Below are 14,712 nucleotides of genomic sequence, written 5' to 3'. Positions count from 1 at the left end.
ATTTTGGATATTGCAAATTCAATTTTTATTTTGTAAATAAAAAAAATAGTACTAATTTTTTTCTCAGTGTACATTTTTTAATATTCAACCATCAATACTCTATAACTCTTTCTAAGACACTATTTCGGTACGACTCATAGTTTTTGAGATATAAATTATCAAAGATTTTCCTTACTTAAATCGATACGCCCTTTTCAAAAGTTACGCTTGAGTCAAAAAATTTCCAATTGCTGTGAAAAACTCATATTTCCTCCAACCCAAACGGAATACACACTTTCATTGGAATCAAAAATACAAGTTTTAAAAATCTGCATTTTTAGGACGATTTCATTTGGAATTTATGTATATAGAAGATAGATTTGGGCATGAGAGAGATCGCCGCGAAATTCGTCCCAAAATTGCTCAATTTCGACCAAAAACAGCATCGCATGAACATTGCTGATGAGCTTGTTGGACTCTGTCCGCGACGACCCAAATATGCTCCAGAGAGTCATAAATGGTGACGAATCGTGGGTTTAATGAAACATCAATTTCTGCATAACTCGCCAACTAATCGAGCAAATGGAACCAAATTTGGCATATGGAGGTTTTAGGGAGCAATAAATGTATTTATGGTGGTTTGACACCCTTTCTCCTCTCTAGAGAGGAGGAGGGGATGCTGAGAAACTCGATAACTGATCAAACAAATGGAATTAATCTTAGCATATAGGGGTTTTAGGGATCGATAAACGTTTCTATGGTGGTTCAACGCTCCTCCCTCCTCTCTAAGGGGAAGCTACCATACAAATGAAACACAAATTTCTGCATTACTCGAAAATTAATCAATCAAATGTTTCTATGATGGTATGACACTCCTCTCTCCTCTGAAATGGAGAGGGGGTCCCGTAAAAATAATACACGTATTTCAACCAAACATGACAATTGATTTTTTTTAATGTGATAAAACGCACTGTTAAATCTTCTTCTATCTATATAAATAAAAATGGATCACCGAATGTGTTGATTAGAGCAAAACTCGAGAATGGAATTGTCCGATTTAGGGCTGTCTTTATTCTATCATATTTTCTGTATCAAACATTTATTCCATGTAACGGATAAAAATGTTCTTTGCAAGTGCTTGAAAAATCTTGAACGAGATTTTGAACGTGAATGTGATAACGAAAAACAAATTTTGGGCGGGACGAAGTTTGCCGGGTGAGCTAGTAAGGAATATTACCTGCAAGTTATGCGCAAGTTATGAAGCAATCCGCTAGAAACGCTCGGATTCGTGGAAGAACAAAAATTGGATTTTGCACCACGATAACGTCCCTGCTCACACATCGTTGCTTGTGCGCGACTTTTTTTGCCAAAAACAACACACTAATGATGGCGCAGCCACCGTATTCCCCAGATCTGCCCCCCTGTGACTTTTTCTTGTTCCCGAAACTGAAGAGGTCATGAAAGGACGACACTACTCTGCGATTAACAAGTAAAAGACGGCATCGAAGGAGGAACTGAGCAAGAAAAAAAATTTGTTTGAAGTGCTTCGAAGATCGAAAAAAAACATTGGCACAAGTGTATGATATCTCATGGGGATTACTTTGAAAGAGACAATATAGATATTCATGAATAAATAAATAATTAAAAAAAACACAAAATTCGCGATATTATTTGAACATACCTCGTATTTCCTGTCATCGTACGTAGGACTTTTTCAAAATATTGGTTTTTGAAAAAAATTTAGTTTTTGCCTCAAAAATCGAGACAAAAATATTCACCAAAATTTTATTTTACAAAATATCAAAAAAATCCTACGTACGATGACAGAAAATTCAGTAGAGAATCTGGGAAAAACTATTTCATCGAAATCGTATGGACCGGCCCGGGAGTTTGCAAAATTTGGTTTCGAGAAAAACGCGTTTTAAATTTTGTATCCGCGCTCCTTAACACTTTGCGGACCGCTCACGAGATTTCTCGTTTTCGCGTTCTTTCTTTACGGACTTGTTGGAATTAGCGGATAAAATTTTTTGTTGTGTGCAATATTCTGTTCAACGTCTTGCTGGATTTAATGAATAATGAATTATTTCAGTTGAATATATAAACCAGCCATTCCATGTCAAACCGATATAGTGGTTCTCAGATTTTCGTGAAAAGTGGTAGATTTGTTCTACAAAATATTAGACCCGTATTTTTTATTTTTTCATTAGAGTGCCCATTTCCATTTTAGGGTGGTCCAAATAATCCAACGCCTTTGGGAAGACCTTTTTCCAAAAATGACTTTTTTCGAAAATTCATAACTTTTGAACCACTGGCCCATTTACATGCTCAACATATCAAATTAAAGCATATAAGCTGGCTGGGGATTTCAGAGAATTTGAATTTTGTCTTCATTATTATTATTTTTTTTTTCCAAAATATATATTTTATTAAGGCACATGTGGCGTTAGCCTGACGGGGCCGGGAGTCCAATATTTTGACAATTTTTGTCTTACAACTATGTTAGTAATATGTAACCGATTACTCGCGGTTGGCTCGAGGTTAGTATTACAAGTGTTCTCATAATTGGTATGTTGCAGTCTTCGATGCTCTGTACGTGTGCCCGACACGGGATACTTCCTATTGGGATGCAGCTGACCATTAATCAGCAACGCCCCCCTAGTCTGTACCCCATATCTAGCGTGGTGCGTCTTTCTCGACTCGAGGAATCCAAGATAGAATGGTCACTAGCCGGCGCAATCATCAGCTCGTGTAGAGTTGTCATGAGCGGTACAACCTTTGGCTCTTGTTGAATGATCAGTGGACTGCACAACCTTCGGCCCGTGCATCTGTAAAGAGTGTGTGTATGTATTGCCGCGACTAAGTAAAAGTTTATCGATCGGATAGGAGGGATATGAAACGGGGAAACAACGAAGGAAACATCATTAAACGTTGACATCGGCGTTTCTGAGGAACAGGTATAGATGAAGCAGAAGATCAGGATCCCGGCTACCTAAGATATCCCGGACGGGGATATCCGATTGTCTGCCTTGTGCTCTCAGTGCTCTAGAGAGCTGAGAGCGAGCAGCATGGAACCGGATACACGACCAGACAACATGCTCGCAGTCGTGGTAGCCATCACCACAATTACAAAGATTGTTTGCTGCGAGCCCAATGCGATAGAGATGCGCGTTTAGGTTGTAGTGATTGGACATAAGCCGAGATATCACGCGAATGAAATCACGACCTATATTCAATCCCTTGAACCATGCACTCGTCGAGACCTTAGGGATAATCGTGTGTAACCAACGACCGAACTCATCACCACTCCACATGCGCTGCCAACTTACGAGCGTATACTGACGAGGAATGTGGAAAAATTCATTATAAGCAATTTGCCTTTCAAAAAGTGTGCCTTCTAAAGCGCCCACCTTAGCTAGCGAGTCCGCTTTCTCATTCCCCGGAATCGAGCAATGAGAGGGAACCCATGCTAAGGTAATCTTGAATAATTTTTCGACCAAAACACTCAATAGTTGTCTTATTCTTGTTAGGAAATAAGATGAGCGTTTATCAACTTTCATTGAGCGGATTGCCTCTATTGAGCTGAGACTGTCTGAAAAAATAAAATAGTGGTCGATAGGCAATGTTTCAATGATCCCTAATGCGTAATATATCGCACCCAGTTTAGCGACATACACGGAACAAGGATCTTTGAGTTTGAAAGAGGCACTGGAATTTTCATTGAAGATGCCGAAGCCAGTGGACCCGTTTATGAATGAACCGTCAGTAAAGAACATTTTATCAGATCCAACTTTCCCATATTCTGCCGAAAATATCGGCGGAATAGAATCGGAGCGTAGGTGATCTGGGATTCCATGGATTTTTTGTCGCATGGACAGATCAAAAATGACAGAGGAATTGCAGAAGTATGGGAAGCAAACTTGGTTGGAGATGCCTGGTGAAGGGTGCACGTCGTGGGTAAGGTACTCATGGTATAAAGACATAAAACTTGACTGAGGAGTCAGTTGGAGTAGATTTTCGAAGTTATCAATCACCAATGGATTCATGATCTTGCAACGGATGAGAAATCTGTAGGATAATTCTGTGAACCGAAGAGTAAGCGGGGATACTCCTGCCAAAACTTCGAGACTCATCGTATGTGTCGAATGCAAACACCCCATGGCTATACGCAAGCAACGATATTGTATTCTCTCCAGCTTGAGAATATGAATCCTGGCAGCTGATCGGAAGCAAAAACTGCCATATTATAACACTGATAATATCGTTGTTTTGTACAACTGAATGAGGTCTCCTGGATGGGCACCCCACCATGTTCCGATAATTGTTTAGAGTAAATTGATTCTTTGCTGGCATTTCTGTTTCAAATACGCAATGTGTCTTCCCCAGGTACACTTAGAATCAAAATATACACCCAGGTATTTGAAAAACATAGAGTGTTGGATTTTGCCGGATAGGTGAAGCTGGAATTGGACGGGTTCGTGCTTCCTAGAAAAAACGACCATTTCAGTTTTCTCCGTAGAGAATTCGATACCCAGCTTGAGGGCCCACGTGAACGGATTGTTCAGGGTATCTTGCAACGACTTTTGCAGAACGACGGGATTAGTACCCGTGATGGAAATAACTCCATCGTCTGCAAGTTGTCTCAGCGTGCAGTCTCTAGTTAGACAATCATCCATATCATTGACGTAAAAACTGTACAAGAGGGGGCATCATTATTATTGATTGTATTTGTTTTTTATGGTTTTCATTATCTCGGGAACAAGGGCGCTACATTTTGTTTCATATTTTTTATAAGACCAGCTGATTCGCTTTAATTTGATATGTCGAACATCTAAATAGGTCCAGTAGTCAAAAAGTGATGAACTTTTGAATAAAGGTAGTTTTGGGAAAAAGGGAAAAAGTTGATTTTTTGAACAACCCTAAAATGAAAATGGCACCATAATGAAAAAATAAAAAAATATGGGTCTAATAACGGGCGATAAAAAACTAAACTACCACTTTCCATGAAAATCTGAGAACTACTATATCGATTTGGCATGGAATGGCTGTATATTGAGTAGCCCGAAAAGTAATTACCGATTTTTCCACTTCAAATAAAATACAATTTTTTGTACATACAATGAACGCATAAATATGGGCTCAATGGTAAAAAGTTTTGGAATATTTTACAAACAAATTTTTATCTTGGTGTGAGTAGATGTAGTGTACAAAAATATTGCGAAGAAATAAAAAATCGATTTCTTTCTATAATTTCAAAGATTTTGTGGACTAGCATAATTTTCTCCTTGAATGGCACTAACGTTCCTAGAGGAACTTCGCCATCTCAACGTAGTATTACTTGCGTCATTTGTATGAGTACTTAGTTGAGATTTCTATGCCAAATAACACGCCTTGAATGCATTCTGATTGGCAACCTCTAGAATACGCGTGACCACAGTGCAAGACGAAGGAAATTTCTTTGACGAAAAGTTTCCCCGACCAGAACGGAAATCGAATCCAAACCTCCGACATGTTAGGTGTGACGCTAACCACTCGGCCACGGGAGCACACTGTATCATTTTATGCCAACTTATTCAATAGCACATCTAATTAGCCTTATCAACCAGCTTTCATTTGATGTCTATAACGTTCCTGTAGGACCTTTAATACAGAGATATTTTTGTTTGAATGAAATCGATGATTAATTGTTCAATAAATAATGATAGAATTGCAAATCGAAAGACAATTTTCTTCATAGAAAAACCGGACAGTTTCAATTTGTTCACCTGGTAAAGGGCACTCACGGACACTATCAGTGCCTGGACTTATCAATTCCCATTTTTTTAAACACATCTTCAAACTACCCTAAACACGCCGTAAGAAATTCGAACACTCAACAAAATCTCAAATTATATAATAAGTCGTCAAAAAAAACAGGAAGTGGGTTATATCTATGGTATAACCGCAAGGGTGACGTAGGACTATCGTTGATTTAGAGATCATTTGTTTGAAGTTAAATCTAAATCCATCCTGAATGAATGAATAAATAAATATTTGGGTGACTTCAAAAACGAGAGTGTTACGTTGGAGACTCAAGGTTTTATGCATCCAATATTGGATACAAAAAACCTTGTTCTGAAGAATAATCTTCAGAAGCTTTCCTGCTAACTGCACTTGATTGACAAATCACAAAACCAAATGTATGTGGTCGCAGTATTATATGGATAGAAAACATTAAAATAAACTCGCTTGAATGTAATTTTCAATTCCAAGGGGAACTGGCAGATTATTTTTCAGCACCGATCATTTCTTTCCAGGTTTCCTCTCGATAACCAGCAAACGAAAAGAGTTGCGCACGTGTATGTGTGTGTGTGTGGCGGCTGCTTCTATGTCTTCCCGAGGAACCGTATTTCGATGCTGATACTCTCTTGGTCACGAGAGTATCAGCATCGGCTTTTCTGCGCTCCCTCACAGTTAAAACAAACTGATTGCATTTCAGGTCAGGTCAGGCCAGGTAATGAATCCCTCGATCCCTCGCCGTTCAGCTCGTTCAGTAACGATGTTGTCTTGTCGATGTCCTCAGGCGCCGTACACAAATTACGTAACGCTAAAAATTCGAATTTTGAACCACCTCTCCCCCTCCCCTTTCGTAACGCAATTTCCTATCTCTAATAAACAGAAAGTAACGCAACATCTACCCCCTCCCCCCTTATCACGTTACGTAATTTGTGCACGACGCCTCACGAAAAATGAATCGGTTTCACCACCAGAATATCATTTCAGTATGCTTTTCGTGCGTGATTGAATCGAGAGAAGGTGTGGTTTACGATGGCAATTTGGAAGGCAAACTAGAGGAGAATGAACTCTCTGAGTATGAAAATTTCGGCGACTGAGCAATAATCGATTGAAAATTATATAATTTTCGCGATACGAAACATTTTCCGTTTTTCATGTTATGCATCCAATATTGGATACGAAAATATCCTACTGATGGGAAAGAATAATCTTCAGAAGCTTTCCAGCTAATTACACTTGATTGAAAAATTACGAAATCAAATGTATTTGGTCGCTGTGTTCGCCATATAATTAGAAAACATTAAAATAAACTCTTTCGCATGGATGTATTCTTCAATTCCCAGGGAACTGGCAGATTATTTTTCAGCAACGATTAGATCTTTCCGGAATTTTCTCGATGCTGTATGGCATCCAAACGAAAATTCTCGTTTCAGTTTTGCCAGCAAAAAACTTTTCTAAACTCTAATCCATCAAATTTGGAGCCCTGAAAAGGTCCGATGATTATATGTTAAGCTAATATAGCACCCTCTCCTCGGATACGATGGGCCAGCTGGATGTCCTTGGGCATGATGTGACGCGTTTTGCGTGGATAGCACACAAATTTGTATCTTCGAAAAAGCCTCCTGCAGCGTCATAACCGCGGAACTTTGGAAGCGCAAGTCGGTTTTGAAGTCCTGAGCAATTCCACGATCCAAAAGCTGCAAAGGTAGCTTGCGGATCAGCAATTCGGTCGACTTCCGATAGCGATGAATTTCACGCAAAGTTCCCGGTCGATAGCGATGTGGCTTCTTCACCTATCCTGCGGCTGGTGCGCTTATCCGAGCTGCTTTCGTGTGCCTTACCACTGAAAGACTAACTATCTATCTGCTTGGTCCCAAACAAACGAGTCGTCACGGTGCGAGAGTAGAGTAAGAAATGAACGAAAGCAAAGGAAGCGTCATTTTATAAACCATAAAAGTATAGAATCTAAACCCCACCCTTATTATATTCGTTGCTTACCCTGAGAGAGAAACGAATAACATCGAAGTAAGTATACAGTAATGTATTTGAATCCGGACACTTTGCGTTACATTTAATACCATACCGCAGCCACAACATTTTCTGCATGTTGAATTAATGCGATTGATAAGTAACTATCAAGAAACTATCAGTAACTATATTAGCAACTATTAATGGCATAAATTCAACATGAAAAAAATTTTATGGCTGTGGTATGATATTGAATGTAATGCAAAGTGTCCGGATTCAAAAACATTACTGTAAAAAAGAGTTAACTCGACTGAAATTTTTTCGGTTCGGCCTGCAAAAACGAAATTAAGAGCCCCCGCCGACTGTAGACTGACTTGTCGACCGATAGTTCGGTCGGCTTCTTAATCAGTACGGAGAAAAAAGTCTGTAGTGTACAGCATAATGCATAGACGTAAGTATGAGCTTCCCCATCTCACATTCCAATAAGATTAATGGGTTTCCAAGTGGGCGCGCTACATACGGATACGAATGATTTCAATAACCTGTTTTCGAAGCTATTATTAAGCTATTGAAAAAATTTTCGACTCAATAAATAGCAATCATATAGCTCTTGGACATTTTATCTTTTGTATGAAATGATTATCATACTGTTCCGTTGATCCGAAGCAGAATGAATCACGCTTAAAGGAATGTTTTTTTTCTTGGAATTTAGTCAGCAGAAATAATGCCCATTCCCAACAATTAAAAACGACAAACGGTAAACAGTTTCATCAAAGTGATTTCTTCGATATGGGGATATATTCACTACATCATGTCATATATTTCATATTTTTCATTATGAAATCCATATCCATGGCACCTATCGGTATCGAATTATCATCGACACCACGATTTTCGCTAAATGCTCCTTTCAGTTCGGCCTGTAAAAAACTTTTCTAAACTCTAATCCATCAAATTTGGAGCCCTGAAAAGGGCCGTTGATTATATGCTAAGCTAATATAGCACGCTCTCCTCGGATACGATGGGCCAGCTGGATGTCCTTGGGCATGATGTGACGCGTTTTGCATGGATAACACACAAATTGGTATCTTCTAATAAGCCTCCTGCAGCGTCATAACCGCGGAACTTTGGAAGCGCAAGTCGGTTTTGAAGTCCTGAGCAATTCCACGAACCAAATGCTGCAAAGGTAGCTTGCGGATCAGCAATTCGGTCGACTTCTGATAGCGACGAATTTCATGTGAAGTTCCCGGTCGATAGCGATGTGGCTTCTTCACGCTTCCTGTGGCTGGTGCGCTTATCCGAGCTGCTTTCGTGGTGCCTTACCACCGAAGGACTAACGAGCTGTCTGCTTAGTCCCGATGAAACGAGTCCTCACGGTGCGAGAGTAGAGTAAGAAATGAACGAAAGCAAGGGAAGTGTCATTTTATAAAACATAAAAGTATCGAATGTAAACCCCACCCTCTTTATTATATAAGCTTACTGTATACTCACGAATATAATAAGGGTGGGATTTAGATTCTATACTTTTATGGTTTATAAAATGACGCTTCCTTTGCTTTCGTTCATTTCTTACTCTACTCTCGCACCGTGAGGACTCGAGCTCGTTAGTCTTTCGCAGACAGCTCGTTAGTCATTCGGTGGTAAGGCACACGAAGTCAGCTCGGATAAGCGCACCAGTAGTAGGATAGGTGGAGAAGCCACATCGCTATCGACCGGGAACTTCGCATGAAATTCGTCGCTATCAGAAGTCGACCGAATTGCTGATCCGCAAGCTACCTTTGCAGCATTTGGTTCGTGGAATTGCTCAGGACTTCAAAACCGACTTGCGCTTCCAAAGTTCCGCGGTTATGACGCTGCAGGAGGCTTATTCGAAGATACCAATTTGTGTGATATCCACGCAAAACGCGTCACATCATGCCCAAGGACATCCAGCTGGCCCATCGTATCCGAGGAGAGCGTGCTATATTAGCTTAGCATATAATCAACGGCCCTTTTCAGGGCTCCAAATTTGATGGATTAGAGTACAGAAAAGTTTTTTACAGGCCGAACTGAAAGGAGCATTTAGCGAAAATCGTGGTTTCGATAATAATTCGTTACCGATAGGTGCCATGGATATGGATTTCCTTATGAAGAATATGAAATACATGACATGATGTAGTGAATATATCCGAAGAAATCACTTTGGTGAAATTGCATTATAAAATTATTTGTGTACGAATGCCGCAATCGACAGTCGACTCTAATTTGCGCTGGGTAATTTCCTCGGAGGACTCAATTCCTCCTTTGAGCATTAATAATCTCTTTCTGGCAAAACGATGTGGTATGAATCACATTATTTGAATGATAGAATGAAGAAGTTTTCTGCCAATTTCCTTCAACCTCCAAACGTATCTTTCTCCCGTTTGTCGTTTTCGCGTTCGCTAATCCTTTCTCACAACACCCATTTCTCGTTTGAGAAATTGTTGAGTAAACATTGTTTGCCAGTGCGCGTAGAGCGGGAATTCCTAAAGATTCATTGCACCTCTAATAAATTGCCGAAATACGTGGTCTTACGTTGATCGCACTTGATTGAAAAAATCCAAAACGAAATGTATTTGGTCGAAGCATTATATGAGTAGAAAGCAATGAATCGCTCGAAAATGACTTGATTTTCGCGATGTGAAACATTTTCCGTTTTTCATGTTATGCATCCAATATTGGATACGAAAATTTCCACTGATGGGGAAAAAAATATTCAGAAGCTTTCCTGTTAATTGCGATTGATTGAAAAATAACAAAACCAAATGTATTTGGTTGCAGTGTTATATGGATAGAAAACATTAAAATAAACTATTTCGCATGAATGTATTTTTCAATTCCCAGGGGAACTGGCAGATTATTTTTCAGCAACGATGATAGCAACGAGAATTCCGCGCGTGTATGTGTGTGTGTGTGTGTGTGTGTGTGTGGCGGCTGCTCCGATGTTTCAAGCGGAACCGTGGCATCACTCTCCTCCTGATGGATTCCCTTTTGGCCTTAGGTGCACAAACAGGCTCTTGGTGACACCGTTCATCAGCGCATTCATGATAAACGAAATTAGCTTCACAACAACAGCGACAACATGCTCCAATCGCTGTTCAATCATAACTGAGTGGGTTTACGAGCGGCGCTCGCTTATATACCGATTTTTGATTTCAATAGCCTGTTTTGAAAGCAATTTTAAGACTATTGAAACAAGTTTTTGGATGAAAAAGTAACAAGTATATGACGCGTAGACATTTTATCTTTCAAATGAAGTGTTTATCATACCATTTCGTTCAGTTGTTTAAGAGCTATTAACGCTCAAAATCTCGGTCTCCAGCGTAACGCTTTCGTTCTCGAAACTTTGGTTTTACACCCCGGTATAGAAATGAAAGACGTAGTCCTACGTCAAAACATAGGCTTTTTGGCCCCTCCAGGTCGAGATTTCTCTCTTGACAAGTTGAACCCCGGCCGAAATAGGACATCGACAATGAACAATGAACCCTGCGGACTGATAGTGAACTTCATTTTGCGTCAGTGGACCTAAAAGTCATTTTGTAACTTGATTACTGTCGTTCCCAGTATCGACGTACTCCAAACGAGAAGTCCACCGTCGTTCCGATGAGACCGGCTCGAATCAGAGGGAAAATTTGTTGTTAGTCCCTAGGGACCGACGCGCGGCTCAACGTGTGAAATAACTATTGCTGAAGATGTTATTCCATTATGCTCGGAGTGATCTACTCCAGCCTAACAAGACTAGCACTGGATAACTAACAACAATAGATGATTCTTTCGAAACAAAAGGAATAAGCGTAACACGGTATGTAACGAAAAATTAGCCGGTACTCAGTGAACGGCAGTCGATAAATGTTAACGAAGCGATATTTCAGCCCAATAATGCTTGGCCACATTTTTGGAATAGTCGGGTACTTTGGAGACGACTCAATGGATAAACAATCTTGTCAAAAGATTCACGGATCGCCTCGAAACATTGCAATATGTATGTATTCTCAGGAATATGACAGTTTCTCACAGAAACTGTGAGATGGTTAATATCAAAACGAGAGTCCACAGTAATTGCAACAAAGGGCAGCCATATTAGGTATCAATTTGAAATTTTGGGTACGTTAAATGCATTTCTTCTCCTGTATTTCCCGTCCCTTTTTTTGCATTCAATTCTGTGATTTATTTACATTTATAAAGTTTCTATTCCTAAAAATGTTCTATAATTTTAATGCAGTTTTCGAAGCAATAACAATTTCGTTATAATACACTGTATATCAAGTTCAAGTTCCAGTTCAATCGAATTTCCGGAGTATATTTCAAAAGTTTAATTGAATATTCAAGTGAAGGAAAATGATTTCATTTCATTTGTTTTATCTACTTGAACGTAAACAACGAAAGATAATTTCAGCAATTTCACGACCCGGTGAACAATAAAATTCGAGCAATATTTAAATCATCATGAAACAGTAGCTGAACTGAGGATTTCTGTTTCGTTAGGGTATCTTTCACTTCATACTTGCTTTGAATGGAACTCATTCACCCGAAAGCAAAGCAGTAAACGAGAACTGGGATGGGCGAATGGCTCACACCTCACTCGTGTATCAAGCTGCCGCACAATGGCTATTGTGGAGCTGCAATTTCTCTGAGTTTCATAATTGTTCAAGGTCTGGGAAAACTTCGTGGCTTCTGCATCTAATTATACGCGTGTAGAGTTTCAACAAAAATACCGTTTGTCTACAGACACACGGTGGAAAGTGAAATCATTTTACAATATAATTCAACTTCACTAATCGATGGTAAAGAAAATGGTAATCTGTCATCCGGAAGCATGGGTATGATTGCTGAGTATCATAGAGCGTTTATTGAGAGTTGAAATAATGTTGTAAATACTTTCCAAGTTTAGGATTATATTTATTTCAAATCACAAATCAATCCGATATTCGTACCATCATTGAAACTTTCAACAAAAATCAATTATTTGAATGTGAATAGTCTTATTTCCTTAATTTTTGATTTTTATAACATCATAATAAATAACAACAACAGACTAAGACCAAATGATCCCAAAAATCGCATAGTTTCTAGTTTCGATTCGTTTCAGAACAAATTTCAATGAAGTCGAACCGCGTTGAGTGATTTGAAGAGAATATGAAAGCGTAAATTAAAGCGTACCCTTAAAAAATGATTGTCCTTGGATTTCTAGCAGTAATGGTGAAATTAGCATCACGTATCAATATTCGCATAAGTTCACTAAAAACTCATTCACAAAAATTGTTATTGATGTTATAAATCTTTGAAGCGTATTTCAAACAAACTACAATTTACATTACAAACTTTAGAGACATATTGAATAACATGTATACTTAAATTACTCAATTTGTTTTTTTTACAGATGCGGATATTAATAATTCTATCAATAATACCTTTTACGATATTCCTGAGTAGTGCAACACTGCAAAATTCTAATGCAGTTCATAACAGCTCTTTCGCGAAGTTGAAGTAAGTATACATTAAAATCATCTCGCAATCTTGTGAATGTTTTAATATTTTATTTGATATTTTCATATATCTGCATGTACAGAAAACAAATGTTAGATACAACCAATACTTCAAGTAGTGTTTCTCAGAGGCATAAAACTTCGAATTAAAATTAAACACAGATAAATGGTGTTGATTGGCACCAATAGGGCTTCATTTTAGAATTGCAAGTGCTGAATCAAGTAACTACGGGACGTATCTCTGTCAGTCAGGTGTCCCGTGACGGTGGCGTGTTGATTGTTGTGAAATTTGAGTAATGCGGTGCACCCTATGAGATTTTTATAACCAACTGCTGTATATCCGCTGTGTCTACATCTGTTCGAGTAGCCATTTGAATGTGTACGCCAGTCACAAGGAACCTATACATTAAAATCAATATAGACCAACATTCCAAATGTGTGATCATAATACTTCGTGACTATATTTTACCCTTTGACCCTCTTTGCATATTGGTGGAAATGGTTCATCATAACATTGAATGCCCAAAAATTATAATAGGTGTACCGGTAAGTTTCTTCGGTTTCAAAAGAGATGCGCGTCTTTTTCAGTATATGTCATAAAGTTGAAGCGTAAACAACATAGTATTTTTCCACTTCGGATATGTCGAATTTCGTACCTACGAGAGTGAGCGAACGTGTCAGACGTGGTTTGCACGGTTTGAAAGTGGTAATTTTGACTTGGAAGACAAAGAACCTGCCGGACCGACAAAAAAGTTTGAAGATGAAGAATTGGAGGCTTTACGCAATCAAGATCCGTCACAAACGCAACAAGAACTTGCAGATTCACTTGGAGTAGCTCAGCAAACCATATCCGATCGTTTAAAAGCAATTGGAATAATCCGAAAGATAGGACATTGGGTGTCGTATGAATTGAAGCCACGATACGTCGAACGCCGTTTTCTCACGTGCGAACATTTTGATAAAATCAAAAATTGGATTAATTCGTGGTTAGCTGACAAACCAGCCGATTATTTCCGCAAAAGGATCCATGAATTGCCAGAAAGATGGAACAAAGTTGTGACTAGCGATGGGCGATTTGAATATTAAATTTGTAACCATTTATGCAAAATAAGGTGTGTGGCGGCCCGTGCCGAGGGATGAATGGTAGGGGGGGGGAGGTTTAAACCTTGCCGTTAACGGAGCCTGGGCATCCTCCACAGTATCGTCTGCCCTTGCTGCATGAGGCCGGTCAATGATGCAGCGGACCTTCTTTACCGCGAGACTCGTGGGACTTCTATGAATAATCCTCATCCAAATGAACAAAATGAGTGGTTGAAACTAACGCTGAACACTAAGGTTCTGCAAATGAATCTCCATCACGCTAAAGCAGCGTCGAACGTGCTGTCTAAGAGGTTTATTGAAGACGCTATGGATTTAGCTTTAATTCAAGAGCCTTGATCCACAAAGGATGATTACTTGGTATTCATACTGGTTCATGCAATTTATTCTA

At 39.1% G+C, this 14,712-nt stretch overlaps 1 protein-coding gene across 4 annotated transcripts in view; it reads left to right on the top strand.

Moving 5' to 3' along the window:
- LOC129762212 (uncharacterized) overlaps positions 1–14,712 on the top strand; it is a 63,323-nt gene that overhangs the window by 33,669 nt on the left and 14,942 nt on the right. For 3 of the 4 annotated variants that reach the window (XM_055760264.1, XM_055760261.1, XM_055760263.1), the window contains exon 2: positions 13,118–13,224. In XM_055760264.1, the coding sequence (XP_055616239.1) occupies positions 13,118–13,224 (107 nt within the window). Of the gene's footprint in view, positions 1–11,319; positions 11,540–11,609; positions 11,842–13,117; positions 13,225–14,712 lie in introns of those variants that run through there. The other variant, XM_055760262.1, reaches the window with a different exon arrangement.

This window comes from Toxorhynchites rutilus, chromosome 1 (assembly GCF_029784135.1).
Source record: "Toxorhynchites rutilus septentrionalis strain SRP chromosome 1, ASM2978413v1, whole genome shotgun sequence".
Classification (NCBI taxonomy): Eukaryota; Metazoa; Arthropoda; class Insecta; order Diptera; family Culicidae; genus Toxorhynchites; species Toxorhynchites rutilus.
The sequence above is the reverse complement of the archived record's forward strand: the minus strand, read 5'-3'. Positions and strand labels throughout refer to the sequence as shown.